Source organism: Triplophysa dalaica, chromosome 1 (genome assembly GCF_015846415.1).
Source record: "Triplophysa dalaica isolate WHDGS20190420 chromosome 1, ASM1584641v1, whole genome shotgun sequence".
In the NCBI taxonomy this organism is placed as follows: Eukaryota; Metazoa; Chordata; class Actinopteri; order Cypriniformes; family Nemacheilidae; genus Triplophysa; species Triplophysa dalaica.
In genome coordinates this window covers 14,557,468-14,576,707 of record NC_079542.1, presented here as the reverse complement: position 1 = coordinate 14,576,707, position 19,240 = coordinate 14,557,468, and the positions used below count along the sequence as shown (strand labels likewise).

Sequence of the window (19,240 nt, the reverse complement as noted above, 5' to 3'; positions counted from 1 at the left end):
AATACAACCACCCTGTACAATTGTTTTATGTACATTTTACATAATTTAAGGCAGTTAATGTCGAAAGCAGAACTACATTTGTGCATATGTTGGTGATTCAGTTTATGCATTTGCAAGGACTATCATCCATGCCACAAAGTACAAATTACGGGCAATGTAGTGAATTTGTAGTGAATCAAATATTCTGAATCAATCAGTGAAATGGTTATGAATTCCATGCTGAGCCTTTCAAGAAAACCTACTGTTCTAAACAAATACAGGATCACAAATGTTTCTACTTCAGATCCTCATGTTATAGTTTTTCTAATATAACCTTTTTAAATAAGAAAACATTTTCTTTTAAACACTAAAACAAGGCAGTATGGTGCCCAAAAAAATGCTCCTTCACAGAAGGGACAAAAGCTTCACGTGATTCAAAAACTGCAATGCAAACCAATTGCTCTTGGTGTGAAAGCATGATACATTACGAAAACATGATGCAGCATGTACAAGCAAAACATTCTGACACTGGCTATAAACAAAGATCATCTAAAAAAATTCTCCCAACTTATTTCCAAAGCGTTTTACAAAGTGAGACAAACCAATGTGCAATGTAGTGATGTCTTTAAAGCAACTGTAGCTCGGAGAAGAACTACAGATGCCATCCTCCGGGTGAATAGCTAATTTGGCGTACTGACCGATCTGTTTTGCTGAAAGCTCTTTAACCTGTTAGCTGCTGCAACTGCAAAGAAGTGTTTCTGCAAAAGAACAACAACAAAATAAATATCATTGTTGACACCGCGTGACAGAAATAAGAAAATCGAATCGCTGACTTTCCACACCTTCCACTGACGGTGAGCTACAAGATAACGCTTCAGCCTCATTCTGGACTTCAGGCGAACTTTGTACATCTTGGCCTTGTCTTCCAGGTTATTCAACCAGCTATGCTTCGTACACCCTGATGCACTGAGACGACTGCTGCCATAGAGACAACACACACAAATTAACCCAACATCCTGTGCCCATAGAAACAAACAGGTCCATAAAATGTTTTTAGCAAGTTCAGCATGAATCTGACAAGTTTGAACCTACTGAAAAATACATGCTTAAATGCAACCAAACCGAAAAGGAGGTAAATGCAACACCATATGGACAAAGCCATCCATAAGTGCGCTTTTTACTGATAAGAAAGAAAACACAATACATCTGATTGTGACACATTATCATCATCGCACCATTTATCCATTAGCATTCATCGACTAGGAGTATGAATGTGCATGAGTGGCGTGAATCACATCACATCCGTACACGTGTGCGATGATGAATTGATTACAAAACATTGTCACCACAGATAAAGAGAAGAAAGACCGGAGGTGGGTGTCATTCTCCGTCTAAATGCACCTCATCACAGCCCAGTGGATCATTACAGTAAGTGTCGCGTTTACTGCGTAGATGGTGGTAAGCTGAAGGACAAAAGACAATGTGCCCTCTCTCGGCCACCTGCTGTGCCAGCCTGCTATTATTTCATGCCAGCTGAGCTGTGTACCCCTTATGTGGGAGAGGTTATCTCTCCAAGACAGAGCGGCTGCAAATGCTCAAAAATGCACCAGCAGACCATGTTACGTTACAGGCCAATTGTATGTTATTTGTGGCGTACAGCATGGCATTTTCAGAGGTTTTAGTTTTGATGTCAGGGTGCATTAAGGGAATCCGAGCAGGTCAGTGTAGCAATGATAAGGAATGGAAAGGAAAAGTGAGGTTCTTACATCCATGAAATGTCAGGCAAGAGATGACTAGAACAAATAGGCGAGAGAAGATATTGAAGCATGCAAAAGAAAGTGTGAATTATATTCTGTGCTTTGAGGGTTTCGCACTAGCTGTATAATGTGGTTACAGGGAGGAATGAATACCATTTGGCAGGAACAAGAAGTCTGGAAATGAAGTCTTTGGCTTCCTCTGACACATTCTCAAATGACTCTGCGTCAAAGTCCCAGTTGGCATGCAAAATGTTGTTCATTGTCTCAGCGTCGTTGTCACCGAGGAACGGAGAAAGGCCACTCAAACTGAAAAACCAAGAAAAGGAGAAAGAGGGAATAACCCACAAATATATTCACTGTGGCTATTAGCTTTAAAGTTACGAATAAAGTAACAAGTGAACACATAATGAGTGGCAAAAAGGCTGCACTTAAATCTCTGCTTTGTACGATGCCGGTCCACTTTAAAGATTTTGTATTCATCACTGTGAATATTGTTGGCATTTTATGATTAATTGCTTTTACTTGCATTAACCCTGTTCCGATAATAGCACTTACTAAATAATTAAATGTAAATGTAAAGTACAGAAGGGCTACAACAAGATTTTTTTATCTCTAACGTATATGAACCTTGTAAACTGTATTTCTTTTTAATATTACTAAGGAAACCGAATTTGTGTAAAAACACGATAGAAAGGCATACATTAATATGCATCCTTAATACCAATCAAATAAACACTTTCAAAACGAGGCCAACAATGGCGGCATAACCAAAGACTAACACAATTGCACGTTGCTTGCAGTGTCTACTTCAAATAGAAAGCAGTAATTAAATAAATACACTAAAGCCTGGAGTCGTGTGAAGCATTCAACTATGAAAATTGTAAAGTAGGTGAAACATATTCTCTGGATGGGTAAACCATCCTTAATCTCCATCAACAGCTGTCGGGTAATTAACATTAATTCAATCAATGAGGCCTGGCTGGCATTGACCAGAACAGTGGGTCATCTTGGGCCAATACTACGGAGAGAAGAGAGATGAGCATCCAGGAAGGATCAGAGATGGGACATTGTGTGAGCATACTGGTTGTTTTGTTGACTGCATCAGTGAAGCAGGGTAAGTGTGTTTTTTGAGCGGTGGGCCTTATGCCCCTTTTATCAGGGCTCTATTGAATGCTCTTAGCTGAGCCCTTTAAAGCTTTCATGGCCATTACTTTTGCATTTTGCTTTTGATCTCTACGATGTTCTAGTCTATTATAAAATTTGTGTATTCAAATTCATTTCTACAGCATCTTTTAAAGTTGCATTGTTGCAAAGGAGTCTTACAGTAAATACATATTAGTTCAGACAGTAGTGAGATTAGGAAAAACTGAAAATTATGAAATGTATAGAGTGGTAATTTCAGGTTCACAAGGTTCACCTTGGCAATCCTAACTGTCAGATTGTAATCGGACAGTTGGATTCATAAAGCAAATAAATGAAGTGTATTTGACCTTTTTCAATAGCGATAATGTTAGCAGTGCTAACTGTAAAAATAAAACAATTGTCTGTGAGATTGCAATTGGTTTTTGATTAGAAAAATTACTGAATTGTTGACTACTCAAATCTAAACTATTTCAAGAAAGACAAGACGAAAAGAGGACGTTTTTTCATGTGAGGTATAAAGCATAAACATTGATCATGTGCTCTAGTTGAGTACTCACAGCATGTACGTGATAACACCAACACTCCACATGTCAGTAGGAAATGACACAAAGTCATAGTTGACAACTTCTGGTGCCAGGAACTCTGGTGTTCCAAAGTTGACCTTCAGTTTTTCTCTGGGCCTATATCTGATTGGAGACAAACATGATTTGTCTTGGATCTTCGATCTGGTATAAAATCAATGTAAAAGTATAGCCAAGCTTGCTACCTCCTAATAATAAACCTTTTGCTTTGCAACAATACGTCAATCCTGGTAAGCCAGGAACCTAGAGTTTCACACACCACAAATATACGTCTGTTATGCAGAGATTATGAAATAACTGTTCCTTTCCTACAGCGTCATCGCTCCTTTGTCAACCCCTCCTCCAACATGAAAACAGTCTAAAGAAATCTCTTCCGGTAACACTTGACTAACAACTGCACATACTGTTCCAGAGTCTCTCCTACATATGTGTACTTTGATGCTTTTCAGAGTCATTCTGAAGCTTTGTATTGCAGCACTTGTCTTCTTAGGATGAATAGCTTTTGTGTTTCTTTGGGTAGAGATATCTGGTCATTAAAAAAAAGCTCTAAACCTCACCAGTTTTGTACATGCCAACCCATAAAGAAATGTGCAGTCATTGTGATCATATGCAGAGGTGTCAGTGAAATAATGAAATAAATGTGGAAAAAAAACTCATCATGGAAGAGGACGAGGAATTGCAATTATTGTGAGACACTTGCTTTCATTTGTATATTTGAAAAGAATAAAACGTCATCTAACTCAGCATTTGTTTCTATGAATTTACCAGCAAGATAACTTTTTGCTCACTTACTTTCTGGCAAGCCCAAAGTCAATGATCTTGATCTGATTCCCTGTGGTGTTCACACATAAAATGTTTTCTGGCTGAATTGCAAGAAAATAAAATTCAACAGACTGTTGAAACTGACAAACAAGGAATGGATGCACATAATAAAAAACAGTAACAACATACATTACATTTTCTTACTTAAAAAATGACATATTAAAAAGTCATTGTCATGAGGCATAAGTACATTTATCATTTGAATATAGATCTGCTTTTGTAAGACAATTTGTAAGCACTATTGCATTCAATATGCAGTAGTTAATATGTAAAAAAATAAGACTTGTGATGGTAATCAAAATGTATAGCATACAGGCTGCTAATTTTGACATTCAGTACATAGGCCGGTTTATCCATAGTGACATGCAACGCTGTGCAGTGGAAATCAAGTTAGTATCATATTATAACATTCAGTGCAATACATGGGGTTTACCTTAAGGTCCAAATGTAGAATATACTGCTGGTGAAGGTACTGTACCCCTTCACAAATCTGCTTGGTAAACACAATGGCATCCAGCTCTGTAAGCTGGTAATTCTCATCAACGATTCGTTCAAACAATTCACCACCCTCCACACTGAAATACCAAATCACAAGAAGGCTCAAATTAACCATATCAAATTAACTCTTCTTTTGTGATCTCTTGACTTTAAAGGAACAGTTCACCCAAAAATAAAAATTCTGTTAATTCGCAGAAGTAAAAAACACGCTTCACAAGGATCCTATCAAATATCTTTTTCTGTGTTCATCAGAACAATGACATTTTAAGATATTTGGAACAACTTTAGGGTAAGCAAATAAAGACAGATTTTTTTATTTTTGAGTGAACTGCCCCTTTAAGTGGCCATTTGGTTGTTTTTCAATCAATGCTAAATCAAAATAAGATTTAACAATCTCATCGCTTGTCATGATAAAAAAAATATATGCTTTTGCTCTGTATGTCCTGTATTGCAGAACAACATCAATGCTCAAACACTCAATACCAAATGCCTTTCCAATATTATGTCACGAGTCTTAGGGACAGAACCCAAATGCAGACAGCACTTTTACTCAAAATAATTTATTTATAAACAAAAAACCCACAAGGGGGAAAACAGCTAGGGGTGGGCTGATCGATACTAATATCAAAACTCCTGATACCAAAGTTGGTATTGGTATCGGTATGAGATCGACACCACTCTGACAAGATTGATATTTCAATTTGAATCTCTCTAATCTGCGTTGAAGTATTGCTCCCGTTTCATCAAAGTGCAGATGTGGGTCTTAATATGCTGCTGGATCTCAAACACACACAGAGCTCCTCCTCAGGAAAGTACACAGGTTCAAGTGCTTGCTTTAAAAAGTAAAGAATATCGGTGTCTGTATTGTCCCTGTATTTACATGGTTGATACCATTTTTTAAGTATTTCCCACCCCAACAGCAGAGCAGAAGAGGAGCGGCTGTGCATTAGAGATGTGAAATAAACAGCATATTCAGGCTATCTGCTCTTTGATGAAATAGGAGCAATACTTTAGTGCAGATTAAAGAGATTCAAAATCAAATATTGATCTTCTCAAACTAATACGTCACTAATACCAACATTGTTGGTACACTGAACACGACAATCACAAATGACATGGGACTGTCATGATCCTGCCCACAAAAATAGAAAACCACCTGGCAAGAAGGACAGGATCATGACATACTAAACTCAATACTAAATGCTGTTGTTTGCAAAAAATCGGTAACAGAAAAAGCTGCTGAATAAAAATGTGAGCAGAAAGGGGAAGATGACACACTATCATGGATGTGCAAAGTGGCACATTTGGGAGCTCTGTGTTTCTCGTGACAGAATGTGAAGACCAGGCCAGCAGAGAAAATCTGCATTGCAAATGACGCCTGATGAATTCTGTTCAAACTATGCCACATAATCCACCAGAAAAAATGAAATGTGAACAATCGTTACTAAATGCCTAAATGTTAATTTTAAAAAAGTGTGTGTGATTTATTTTAACTTGGAAACAATGGTACAGTGGTACTTACTATTCCATGATGAGAGTGAGATTAGTCCGACATTCAAAAGCATCATACAGCTGAATCAGATTCACATGGTTTAACTGGTTCATTACTCCAATCTCATTCTTTACTTCATCCTGCAATCAAAGGGCACCAAAGTAACTGCAATAAATCTGTAAAGAGTGCGGTAGTAAAGCCCATATTTTATTTTTAAGCGGGTTACACAGTTGAATAAAGACGTAAATAATTAGGCAATTAGAAAGTGAAGGGTTACTTCTGATTTCAAATTCCATTTTTCCATTCCATTTTCTACCGCTTATCCGAACTACCTCAGGTCACGGGGAGCCTGCACTTAAATTGCCAAAAGTGGATTTACGGTGATTGCACGGGGCCACACAACAACAGTTTAAACCCTTTCAGAATTGAGAGCTTGACAGTCCTTGACAACCCTGTAATTGTATGCCCTACTTATTCTGGCTCTGGCGGTCTGCTATTCTCTTGACTGACCCAGAAAAGCACTCAAATATCCAAAAAGAAGAGTTCTCTTTCTTGCTGCTTTTCACCAGCCAATAGCTAGAATTGCAAATCAACCATGCAAAATGAAGAGTTTAGATAATTCTAATGTCCAGCATAACAAACTGCTTTGCTCTTTTGCCACTCGTGTCAAATGGCGGGAATTAGATTGAAACTCATCTGCATATGCTTGTTCTTGACTGATTGTTCACTAATGGTGGTAACATAGAGAGGAGAGAGCACAGAATGGCATCATATTTCAGCCAGGTGCATATGACAGGAGAGCTGTCATTATATGTTATTAGAGGCACTTGTTGAAGAATGGAGCATGCAGAAAATAGAGTGTTTTGTACATTGTACAAATGTGCTTCTTTACATAAACAGAATGAAAATAAACCTATTTTCTATCGCCGTTCGACTGTAGTAACAACATGTGCTTCATGCTCTAAGGGAGTATGTGTGTAAGGTTATGTAATGTGTGACTGAGCGTGTAAATATGTGGATATTTTTTGCATGCTTATATGTGAAGGTCTGTCATTGGTTGTCAAGGAAATGTTCTCATAAAGCAACATAGCAGGAACAGAGTGATGGACAGATTGGAGTGGGAGGGGAGACAGAAAGAGAGAGAGCGTGTGTGGGTAAACAGACTCGAAACAAAGAGAGGCAGTAATGCTTGATCTGTGTACTTACTCTCTCTTTCATACCCCGAACTTTAATCATTTTTGCAGCCAGCATAAGACCTGACGACAGCTCGGCACACTTATGCACCTGTCCAAAACGACCCCTGCAATAACAAACCACCTCACAATTACACATTGATTTCAGACTTGTGGATTGTATGGAATTGTATATATTTCCTATTTTCCGTCAAAGGCTTCCGTCACTCAATGCATACTGTGTGTCACAGGGTGAGATAGTGTTTTTTTGTCAAGATGGTTGCTGCTGTGGGATTAAAAAAAGTTCCATACAAACACAAAGTCCAACACCTTCCCAAAATAAACTCGGCCTATTGTGAGTCGAAAACAAGCCAGTGTTTATTTGCGGCATATGAAGAGGGAGGGGTGTGAATTGCACGTCTGTGGGGGGAGTAGGATGGGGCAAAAGGTCTCTATTTACCAGTCCTATAAGTATGTCACTATGTACAGTTGAAAGAAAAAGTATGTGAACCCTTTGGGCTTACTTGGATTTCTTCATAAATTGGTCATAAAATGTGTTCTGATCTTCATCTAAGTCACAACAATAGAGAAACACAGTCTGCTTAAACTAATACCACACAAACATTATACGTTTTCATGTTTTTATTGAACACAACATGTAAACATTCATAGTGCAGGGTGGAAAAAGTATGTGAACCTTTGGGTTTAATAACTGGTTGACCCTCCTTTGGCAGCAATAACCTCAACCAATCGTTTCCTATAGTTGCAGATCAGACCTGCACAACGGTCAGGAGAAATTGTGGACCATTCCTCTTTACAAAAGTGTTTCAGTTCAGCAATATTCTTGGGATGTCTGGTGTGAATCGCTCTCTTGAGGTCATGCCACAGCATCTCAATCGGGTTGAGGTCAGGACTCTGACTGGGCTACTCCAGAAGGCGTATTTTCTTCTGTTGAAGCCATTCTGTTGTTGATTTACTTCTATGCTTTGGGTCGTTGTCCTGTTGCATCGTCCATCCTCTGTTAAGCTTCAGTTGGCGGACAGATGGTCTTAAGTTTTCCTGCAAAATGTCTTGATAAACTTTGGAATTCATTTTTCCATCGATGACAGTAATCCGTCCAGGGCCTGAGGCAGCAAAGCAGCCCCAAACCATGATGCCCCCTCCACCATATTTCCCAGTTGGGATGAGGTGTTGATGTTGGTGTGCTGTGCCTTTTGTTCTCCACACATAGCGTTGCGTGTTCTTTCCAAACAACTCAATTTTGGTTTCATCTGTCCACAGAATATTTGCCAGTAGTGCTGTGGAACATACAGGTGCTCTTTGCAAACTTCAAACGTGCTGCAATGTTTTTTTTTTGACAGCAGTGGCCTTCCTCCGTGGTGTCCTCCCATGAAGTCCATTCTTGTTTAATGTTTTCCTTATTGTAGATTTGTCAACAAAAATGTTAGCATGTGCCAGAGATTTCTGTAAGTGTTTAGCTGACACTCTAGGATTCTTCTTCACCTCATTGAGCATTCTGCGCTGTGCTCTTGCAGTCACCTTTACAGGACGACCACGCCTAGGGAGTGTAGCAACAGTGCTGAACTTTCTCCATTTGTGGACAGTCTGTCTTACCGTGGACACATGGACATCAAGGCTTTTAGATATACTTTTGTAGCCCTTTCCAGCTTTATGTAAGTCAACAATTCTTGATCGTAGGTCTTCTGAGAGCTCTTTTGTGTGAGGCATGGTTCACATCAGACAACGCTTCTTCAGAACAGCAAACTCAAAACTGGTGTGTGTTTTTTATTGGACAGACCAGCTTTAATCAACACATCCAATCTCAACACATTGATTGGACCCCAGGTTGGCTGACTCCTGGCTCCAATTAGCTCTTGGAGAAGTCATTAGCCTAGGGTTTCACATACTTTTTCCACCCTGCACTATGAATGTTTACATGTTGTGTTCAATAAAAACATGAAAGCTTATAATGTTTGTGCGGTATTAGTTTAAGCAGACTGTGTTTCTCTATTAATGTGACTTAGATGAAGATCAGAACACATTTTATGACCAATTTATGAAGAAATCCAAGTAAGCCCAAAAGGTTCACATACTTTTTCTTTCAACTGTATGTGTAAACTATGTATCATAAATATTAAAAATACTAAATATTGAATATGTATATTAAACAAATATACTTGAATGCAAATAATCATTCAATTTCAAGGTTTAATTAAATGACATGAAGTGAAACTCCTCAGGTTTGAAACACATTGACTCACCCTCCCAGCAGCACACTGGGACTGACTTCATAATATGTACTCATGGGTACCTGCTTGGCACTGACAATGCGATGTTCGAACGGGGCTGGAAGAGGTGGACAGTCATCTGGAAAAACAAATACCAGCTGTAGCACAGTGACGTGCTTATTTTATGAACAAATAATCCAAAACTCCGTTTGCACAGATGTAATAATAGGGCTACGCCAAATAAATGCTGTTACGATGATTACATGTGTTCAATTGAATAAAAAGTTCTAGTTTTGTTTTCTATGTTGGAAAAGGGCTATATGAATAAACTTGAACTGAATAGTTAGTTTACAATTATAAATATACCACTTTCTAATACACTGCCTCTCGGATTACAACACATGTATGCAAGTGTTTCAATTTACTGAGCTATTACTGAAGATGGATCAAGTCAACATCCGGAAATAATTTTATTTACTGTTAGATCACAGCATAAGGCCTTTTACTCACCAATTATCAGTATGTGTGACTCTGCTTTTGCATTTTCCGCTGTTTGTAAACTAGGAGCTGCACAGTCCTTTACAATATCAGACTCCAAAATCCTGTCAACCGCTGGTTCAGAGTCTGCAGTACACTCATCATGTTCTGTCAATGGTGGTAGTATATCTACTGTCTCTTTAGGTTGTGATGTAGGCCCGGCATTCTTTTTGACAGGCTCTTTGGGTTCTTGAGGTCTCCGTTCTGAGACTGCGCGCTTGAGTAAGGGCTCCTTGCCAATCCGTGAGACGACAGAATGTTTTTGAGGAACCTCAAGCTTCTGCTCCACTTGTTGCTGTGCAAGTACTACTGGCTTGAGCAAAGGTGTCTCACCAGCTTGTGGAACTTCTGCCTGTTTTTGAGGAACGTCAACATCTGGCTCCACTTGTTGCTGTGCGAGTACAGCTGGCTTAAGTAAAGGTGTCTCACCAGCTTGTGGAACTTCTGCCTGTTTTTGAGGAACGTCAACATCCGGCTCCACTTGTTGCTGTGCGAGTACAGCTGGCTTTAGTAAAGGTGTCTCACCTGCTTGTGGAACATCTGCTTGTTTTTGAGGAACGTCAACATCCAACTCCACTTGTTGCTGTGCGAGTACAGCTGGCTTAAGCAAATGTTTCTCACCAGCTTGTTGAACTTCTGCCTGTTTTTGAGGAATGTCAACCTTCAGCTTTGCTTGTTGTTGTCGTTTAGGAACTGTTGGCTGGAGTGCAGTCTGTTCACCAGCTTGGGAAACATCTGCCCGTTCAAGAGCCCTGTGTTTAAATGATCGATTTATTATTGATAGTGCCATTTGATCACTTTTCAGTTCAATCAATCAATAAAAAAGCATTTCATGGAAAAACAAAGCAAGCACAGCACAACATGTCAGGCATATGTTTCATACTTGCTTTTTACATGTCCGTGATTATTATGGCTGCATGTGTGAGGATCCTACAAACAACAATATATCCAATAACAAGCGCAAGGCCCTTAATAAATGCGTGGAACTAAATGGCCTAAATCCCATGATGCATGTCAGCACGCATTCAGCTGCAAGTTATTATAATGCAAAGAAAAGAAATATCCGGCTTATCTCAAGACGTTGGCCATTAGTCTAATGAATAACGCGAATAACACTCTCCTGCAGTCACAACAGAACATGTTATTGGAGAAAGAGGGTCTTTTATGCCTCAGTACAGAACGCACAGCTTACACATTGAAAATACAGAGCTCTTGCGATTGTATTACCACCGCTCTGCCTTTCAGATCTTTCACGGCTGTGAAAAGACACAGCTGCCCGATTGTGCTTTTGAAATATTTTTCCACCGAAAGCAGCTTGGTGGTGTTCTCAATGACTGTAATAATCAGAGACAATTTTCTGGTCTGTTCAGAGATGAACATGCGGATTAATGTTAGAGAATTATTCAGTCAAAATGATTTTTGTAACTATTATATATCATATTCATGCTCCCTCCGTTGGCAGGGTTAATTACAATGTACTGTATATTTGAGGATACTAATCTTCTGTACTTCACATCTTGTGGATAAATGTGTATAAAAGTCCATTAGAGCATTAGAGATACACTGGTATCAACTACTGTGTAATTATCTCCAACGGTGGCCGACGAGAAACAAGTAGAATGTTCGCTCTGCTGAAACAACCAATTTCCCTTTCAAACATTAGTCATTTTTGGCAGATACCGCTACAGTCTTATGCCATAAATGGAAGCGATCTATGAAAGCTCTCACCTCTTTGGTTCAGTGACATCTTCCACCTTAGCGGTTGTCACCGTGGCATGTTTTTTTATGTTAGCTGGAACTCCAGCCAAGCTATTTGTCTCCTGCTTAGGTCCATCGTGCACCTCGGTCTTCCCAGCCTCGAGCTGAGCTTTAGGAGAAAATGTTTGGACACGTGTAGGCTCTCTGCTTTTCACGGTGACCTCCTTGGCCTTACGTAAGGCTTTGTTGGACACTTCTGCACTGAGACGAGGATCATTTGGCGTATGGGCATCAGGAGAAGGTAGCTTGGGCACGGGGGGAACAGTGACCTCTGGCTCAGCTGTGGACAACCAGAGAGTCAAGCCTTTATCTCAAAAAATCTTGTGTGTTGACATCACAGACATTGGCTTTGACAAATCACTTTTCATAGGATAATAAACACAATAAATATTTATCATCCGTCATTAACAAAAAAATATAGGCCTACAGGAAGCAAGAGCTCATACCAGCAAGTACTTCTTTAACCTCCTCTGAAGTCTGTGTGCTTTGATGATAGAGATCTTGCTTGATGCTGATGCCATCTGGCTGGGTTTTCTGTAAAAAAAAAACATCTAAAGCAATCATGTTATAGTTTGAGTTCATTTTTCTGATGTGAGGAACATCTTAAGCTACTGAAACATTAAAGTATACTTTTCACAAATAAAGATTTTAATATACTATAGATCATTGGTTCTCAAACAGGGGGGCGCATGAGGGGGGGAGGTACTGCAGGTGGGGCGCGACGGATGAGTCTCACAATGAGTTCAGAGTGCGCGTGAAGGGAGTGGCGTGTTATTAAAGTGCATTTTCATATATTTCTGAACTTGGACGCCTGTTTAAAGCTGGTAACAGTTAAATGATGACACCACACGGCATCTGTATTATAAATTGAGATCTTAAAATCAATGAAAGGAAATAATGTCCCAAACACTACAATTTTGCAATGGTTTTAATGCAAAAAGCTTAAGGTTCATAATGGTATTTTAATGCAAACCATTTATTTCTGTTATGGTTTCTTTTGTATTTATCAGCAGGGCATGTTACATTTATAATCTGATGAATCTGTCATATACAGGTATTTTCTTCTTCTTTATATATACAGTATTTATAAACTATATCTAACATATTTTACACCTTATCTTATCTTTCCTCAATGTACAGTGTGGGGGGCGCCAGTTCTTTAAATGAGTTTACGGGGGGCGAGGCCATGAAAAGGTTGAGAACCACTGCGATAGATGACCAAAATAACACAAATGACAGTACTCTAGAGCTGTGGTTCTTTTTTGGCTTAAGAACCCTTTTAATGATTTTTTCAAGCCAAGTACCCCTTGACCAGACAACAACATTTTACCTTAAAATACAGTGAAATAAGAGTCAAAGCGTTGTTATATCTAAACGTATTAATTATTTTTTTATGCATCTTTGTGTACTCCTAATTTCATATAAAAATACTATCATCATAATTAATTGATTTTCATTATTTATTCTTAAATGTCAGTTTCTCTCACGTACCCCCTGCAGTACCCCTGCTGTACCCCTGGGGATACCCGCATTTGAGAACCACTGCTCTAGAGTCTAGACCTTTCAAGATATTTAACACAACCTTTGTTGCTTAAGGTATTAAGAAAAACTGTTTATGCAACTCTAATGTCACTCTTATGTCATTCCCTACACCTGTTTGACCCCTATCCAAAACACAAAACCTTCGAGATATTTTTCTAAATATCATGAGAGTGAATACATGATTACGGAGTTTTAATTTTGGAGTGAACTGAACTAGTTCAGTAAATGTAAATGCATATTCACAAATATGAAAAATCTTACAACATTTATGGCTGGAGGTTAATACTTTGTTAATGGGCAAAAGTTGAAAATGGTTTTAAATTGACCTATGCCTTTCAACACATGGTTGGGTCAAATATAAAAAATCTAGGTTTTGAAAGCATTAGTTGGATTTATATTTCAAGTATTTTGGAAACAGAATGGTCATAGTCAACCTGTAAACAGAATGGCAAGTATGCACTTCATGTTCATTGTACTGCTCACAATGGAATCAGGAAACTTTTTTTGGCGTCTGCTCCAAAAACAATTAACTTGATAATGACACAGTTTGACAACAGATTCCACACAATACGAAAGTCTCTATTTGCTGGCTGTGGACAATTAGGATACATTTTTTGATGCAAGACCGCCTTCAGCTATAATATACATAAGTGATGCAATCCTGAATTAACAATATAGTATCTGTTTATGTAACAGTACTCAGTTCCTTAACAATGGTTTTAGGTATGTTTTGGAGCATTTTAATTAAGCATTTTGTTTAAACGGTTGGTGTTTGCGTTCACGTCTTAGTTTGGTTAACCGCTGAATTCAGATACCATCAGTTCAGTCACACAACCAGTCTAGGAATTTGAAACACGAGGCCAATTCTCATCATAGATAAAATAGCAACCTTGGGAAAAGGTTAAGGCCATAAACTTAACAGGCTCACAAGGACAGACACAAACAGTATCAGCCAAAAAATGAAATGGTTGGGAAATACATGACAAGCATGAAAAGTTACAATTCAACAAGTAACAGTCAGTTTGGAAAATATACATCTTAGATTTAACCTCACAAAGGCCAGGGGTCAGATCTTCTCTAGTTCACTGAAAATGTTGTGCAACAGCATAAACAACTGATTCCAGAGAGATCTCTGATGACAAGGAGCTTACTGACCTCTTCCTTCAATGCATCCAGAAGGCCCTGCCTTCTCCAAGGCACCACACCATTCAAGATGAACTCCACTATCTTTGAGTTTCGGAAAGTATCCCGCACATAACCCAGTACTTTATCCAGACTGGACAAAGAACTTTCCATACCTTCGATCTTATTTCTCTGCTGCTGGCTTTCCTGCTTGAGATTATGAAGCAGATCCACTGTTTCTCCACACAGTGATCTGACCTCAGTAAGCAAAAGGTCCTTGTTGCCCTCCCTTTGGACATTTTTGATGAGATTTGATTCTTGAGCGCTCGCCTTGCATTGCATAAGGCTCTTCTCCCAAGATTCCATCCCATGACACAATGAGCTCAGCTTCTGGAGCACCTCTGTCTGGACACGTTCGATCTGTTCCACCTTGCCCTCCAGGGCATTCAACTTGACCTCCACGTTGCTCAGGCTACCTATCAAAGTAGGACTGGGCTTCTTAATGGTCCCGGGTTGAGTTCCGGAGTTCTCCAACTTGCCACCTTCATACATCCTGGCAATACAGGTGGCCAGAGTCGCCTGTTTACTCATAGCTGACCTCAGACACACTCAGGACAGTGGCACGGGAGAGAAAATGGTACAAAAAAAAGAAGAAGCCCCACTTGTCCCTCTGTCACCCTGAACGAGATCAAATAAATGACTACCGTTAAGCTTTTCCAGCCCCCCCTGTTCACTGTGCCTGTCTCCGTCAGCTTTGTGTGACTCCCCAAAAAAAGCCAGCTGCAACAAGCCCCGTTCCTGGTATGTGCTAGAGATCTGACACCACTTAAATAAACACCTCCACTGGGTATCTTATCTCCCCACTTCTATTTTTCCTCCCCCCTCCCCTTTCTTTCTCTCTCCTAGCTACTCTGGTCAGGCCTTTTATATGACCCGGCAGCCACTTGGTGATTGCCAAAGTTCCAGCGGTCCCTTGACGTCACTAAAACATTTAAATTCTCCTCAGCAGATGCTGCTGACAGGTGGGCATGCACGGAATGACCCCTCCCGAGGATCAGTCATTAGGTAGAGGCAAGAAAGATTAGGGATTAGCCTTTCGTTTTATTTTCATTTCTTCTTTCTTCAGCTTTCCTTTGGCTCAGTGGTAAGAGCATAGTGCTAGCAACGCCAAGGTCATGGGTTTGATCCAAGAGGATTGCACAAAGTTAAAAACAAATGTATAGTACATTGCAATGTAAGACGCTTTGGATAAATGCATCTACCAAATGCGTAAATGTAAATTTAATCACTGGATCCAGACGATAATAGCCATACTAACCCAAAATGCTCTGCTCGCAGAACAGAACAGAGCGTGACATGACATTTGCTGACATATAAACCCCGTAAACACTGGTATGAATATGAATACGCTACAACTTAAAATATTTGGCTAGAAAAACTTACTAGATGAACCATTACAACCAATAAGTGACGTACATATAGGAATGATAGAAACGACTCAGAAATTATTGATTAATGCTTGGCTGTTTTCAAAGAAAATAATCAATTGAATTGTAAAACTAAAGACCCAAAGAAAGTTTTATGGCCAAGAGGTTGCTCTATCACACAGTTCAAGAAAACAAAATACAAACAAACGAGCTAACATGTTGTTAAGAGTATAAGGCTATAAAACTGTGTATATAGCATACCACAGATATTTAATATATATTAATGCTGTCAAAAAAAAAACGATATAATATTTTCGTTGTTATGGAAAAGGATGGAAAATGACCTTGACGTTCTTCTCTCTGGAAAATGTAAGTCAGAAATGTTTGGTCAAAATCCTTCTTCATTAAACAACAAAGTATTACATTATCATTACTACGCAACCAGGGAATGATAGAGGCCAGGGTCAGGACAACCACAGGAATGTGGCTTCATGTTGACTATTTGCTGGGTCTGGTGGGGGAGACCATTATTACAAGCTGGCAAAACCCATGCAACTCAACAACAGGACCAGGGCCAGTTAGTTTACATTTGAACGGTGGAAAAGAATATCTGCCTGGCAAAGATAAGTGTGCTTTAGTAGAGCGTTATATTAAAACCTCTTTGATCTATGAAAATCATTTGAAATGTCACACAAATTCATGAAATACACAGTGTACATAAGGATGCTAAATGTTACCACATACGTTTTTTCTGTGCAGCTTTTTGTCTAAATTGCAGTACTTGGTAGGCTGCTGGGGATGAAATAGCTTTGAAGGGCTCTGCAGTGTTAACAGATAAATGCTGTCTGCAGAGGTGTTTAGCCTTGCCCTATGTAAAGGGAATGCATATATTCAAGTCTCATTTTATGACATGACATCTAAAGGTTGAAAGAGCAGAGAACTCCATTCTTTGACAGGAGCATCTGTGTCGAATAAGGTTTAAATTGACAATGTGCAAATATGATGTAAATTCTTTAACAGTGCCATAAATGTGTTAATAAATTCAAATGAATAAAACACCATCTAAAGCACAGAAGTTAAAATCGTGTTCATGCATTCTCTTATGTAACATTTCTCTTTTGTACTCTCTAACAAGAGATAATTGGTGGATCCTTTGTTCTGGGAAAAAATAAAAGATTGTGCGAACTAATGTACAGTCGAACATCTTTAAAATGTTATGGGAAATGGGCAGTTTGTCAAAAGGCTAAAGGACACAAATGTTAAAAAGGATATAAAAAACAAGCAGTGATGATTTATCAAAACTAAATAAAGTACAAACAGCTCAAGAAAGAATCTTGTAACGATCAAGCAGTTAAAGTAATAAAACAATTCAAGTAATCAAATATTCTTGATGCAAGTTGGAAATGGAAAAAACCGTGCATGTTAAACAGCAAAAGTTAATTCCCTAAAGTTTACAAACTGCTTTAAATAAAGGACTATGGCAGTAAATCATGAGGCACTCTTTCAAGAACTTCTTAAAGAAACATTCTGCTAAAAATACGGGCTAAACAGCTTTACACATCAGCTACTTTTTCATATAACATATATTGTCAATGTATTCAGCACTTCTACGTAAATCATTTTTTTGCCTTTCATGCCAACTTGGACACAACAGTGCAGTGAACATCACAACAGTGTCTGCAATAGCATCCCTGTTCACTTTATTCTACGATGGCTGAATACTCTTTCTGCCTGCATGGAAGAAGCATCTTACCGTGAATTTGCGTATGTAGTCAGACACACAGAAGCCACCTGTGCTGAGAAGCAGAGATTTGTATAGAGAGGTGCCCATCATTACCCTCCTGTCCTGTTTTAGTACGACTCAGTATACTCCATGTCTAAAGTGGGCTGCCACAAGCAGTGAATATTCCTCAGACCTGGACTCTCAGTGTTCTGTAACATTCTGGAGTGGACGGATGGCCCCTCAAACATTAACTATCTTATCACGTTCAGCCCGTTGGGTACGCGCCCCTCCTGATAATGGAGCCCCATCAGCACGGCAGAAAGCACTTCCTGCTACGAGATAACAGCTGCCTGAGATTAGTATAAGCATGCTGGAAATGCGAGTGTCCTGTTTTATTAATAGGGCTCAGATTTGTCTTTGTTTTGGGTCGGTCCCCACAGGAGGCCCAAGTCTGTTCTCCTCCCTACATGGGATGGAAGGGATGGATAAAACGCGGATGCTGGTGGTCAAACAACAGTTTTGGCTACTTTTTTCCGATGAAACGAAATAGGAAAGGAAAATCCTGGGAAACTAGATCTGTGAAGAATCTGATCTCAGGCACTGACCCACTTCGAAAAGAGTGCGTCAGTCACACTAGGCATCAAGATACGTAGGCATGAGGTAGCTAGCTTAAGTCTTTCCTGATAAGGAATCAGTGCGAGCAGGGGGAGAGATCTCATCCATCCGGAACAGCAGAGAGTCAGCCATGAGCAGGCAATGCAAAGTATTAGGCCAACATGGTTTTAAGAAGATATAAATCAGGCAGGAGTAAAATACAAGTCTGATTGGTGGCTTTATTTCCAGTTGTAAAATAATTTCACTGGAACATGGCTATGTTTCACTTGCGACTCAATCCAGACACTTCAAGTATCAATCTTGAAGTGTTGCTGCTTAATTCAACTGTGTTTCACTGTGCCAAAGAAGGAACATCAATTACACTTCCATATACTCAAAGTTCATATTAGATGGAGACCAAACATCTATAACCTTGATTTGTCTAAAGAATTTGTTTAATCATATGGGTGGTGCTCCAGATGGCTCTGAAAATGTTTTAATGTTAAAACAATAATGTGAGTCTATGACGGGCTGTCGTTCCTGTTAGTAATGGACAGGTGGCATCCTACATGACTCACACATGCACTTTCATTGCAATGCGACATGGATTTTAGTGACTCAATATACACCTCACCAGTGCCGTCTTGACCATCATTGTGTAGATTAAGTAACAGATAACGTGTCGTATTCATGATTACACACGAGTCTGGTGATGGGTTCTGATTCATATCAAAAAGTGGGTTGAACACAAAATCAAAGGTGTAAAGTACTTGAGTATTTTACTTTACTAAATTATAAAGCATTCACTTTTTGATTAGATCTTTTAAATTGTAACAATAAACACGTGTTTTCTGTGGAAACTTTG

At 39.2% G+C, this 19,240-nt stretch overlaps 1 protein-coding gene across 3 annotated transcripts; it reads right to left on the bottom strand.

Moving 5' to 3' along the window:
• Positions 1 to 102: 102 nt before the first annotated feature.
• mylk3 (myosin light chain kinase 3) lies at positions 103 to 18,051 on the bottom strand. 3 transcript variants are annotated; one of them, XM_056749602.1, is made up of 13 exons: positions 17,812 to 18,051; positions 12,414 to 12,501; positions 11,938 to 12,247; positions 10,183 to 10,961; positions 9,706 to 9,811; positions 7,479 to 7,572; positions 6,303 to 6,412; positions 4,716 to 4,857; positions 4,253 to 4,323; positions 3,437 to 3,565; positions 1,890 to 2,042; positions 822 to 957; positions 103 to 737 (listed from the first exon to the last, which is right to left on the bottom strand). In XM_056749602.1, exons 1-13 carry the CDS (start codon positions 17,890 to 17,892, stop codon positions 660 to 662), a joined length of 2,277 nt encoding a protein of 758 aa, XP_056605580.1. In that variant the 5' UTR covers positions 17,893 to 18,051; the 3' UTR covers positions 103 to 659. The 3 variants fall into 3 exon arrangements, with proteins under 3 accessions (XP_056605580.1, XP_056605579.1, XP_056605578.1); XM_056749601.1 differs by lacking the exon at positions 17,812 to 18,051 and adding an exon at positions 14,665 to 15,774 and having other exon boundaries at positions 822 to 954; XM_056749600.1 differs by lacking the exon at positions 17,812 to 18,051 and adding an exon at positions 14,665 to 15,767.
• Between the last annotated feature and the right edge of the window lie 1,189 nt (positions 18,052 to 19,240).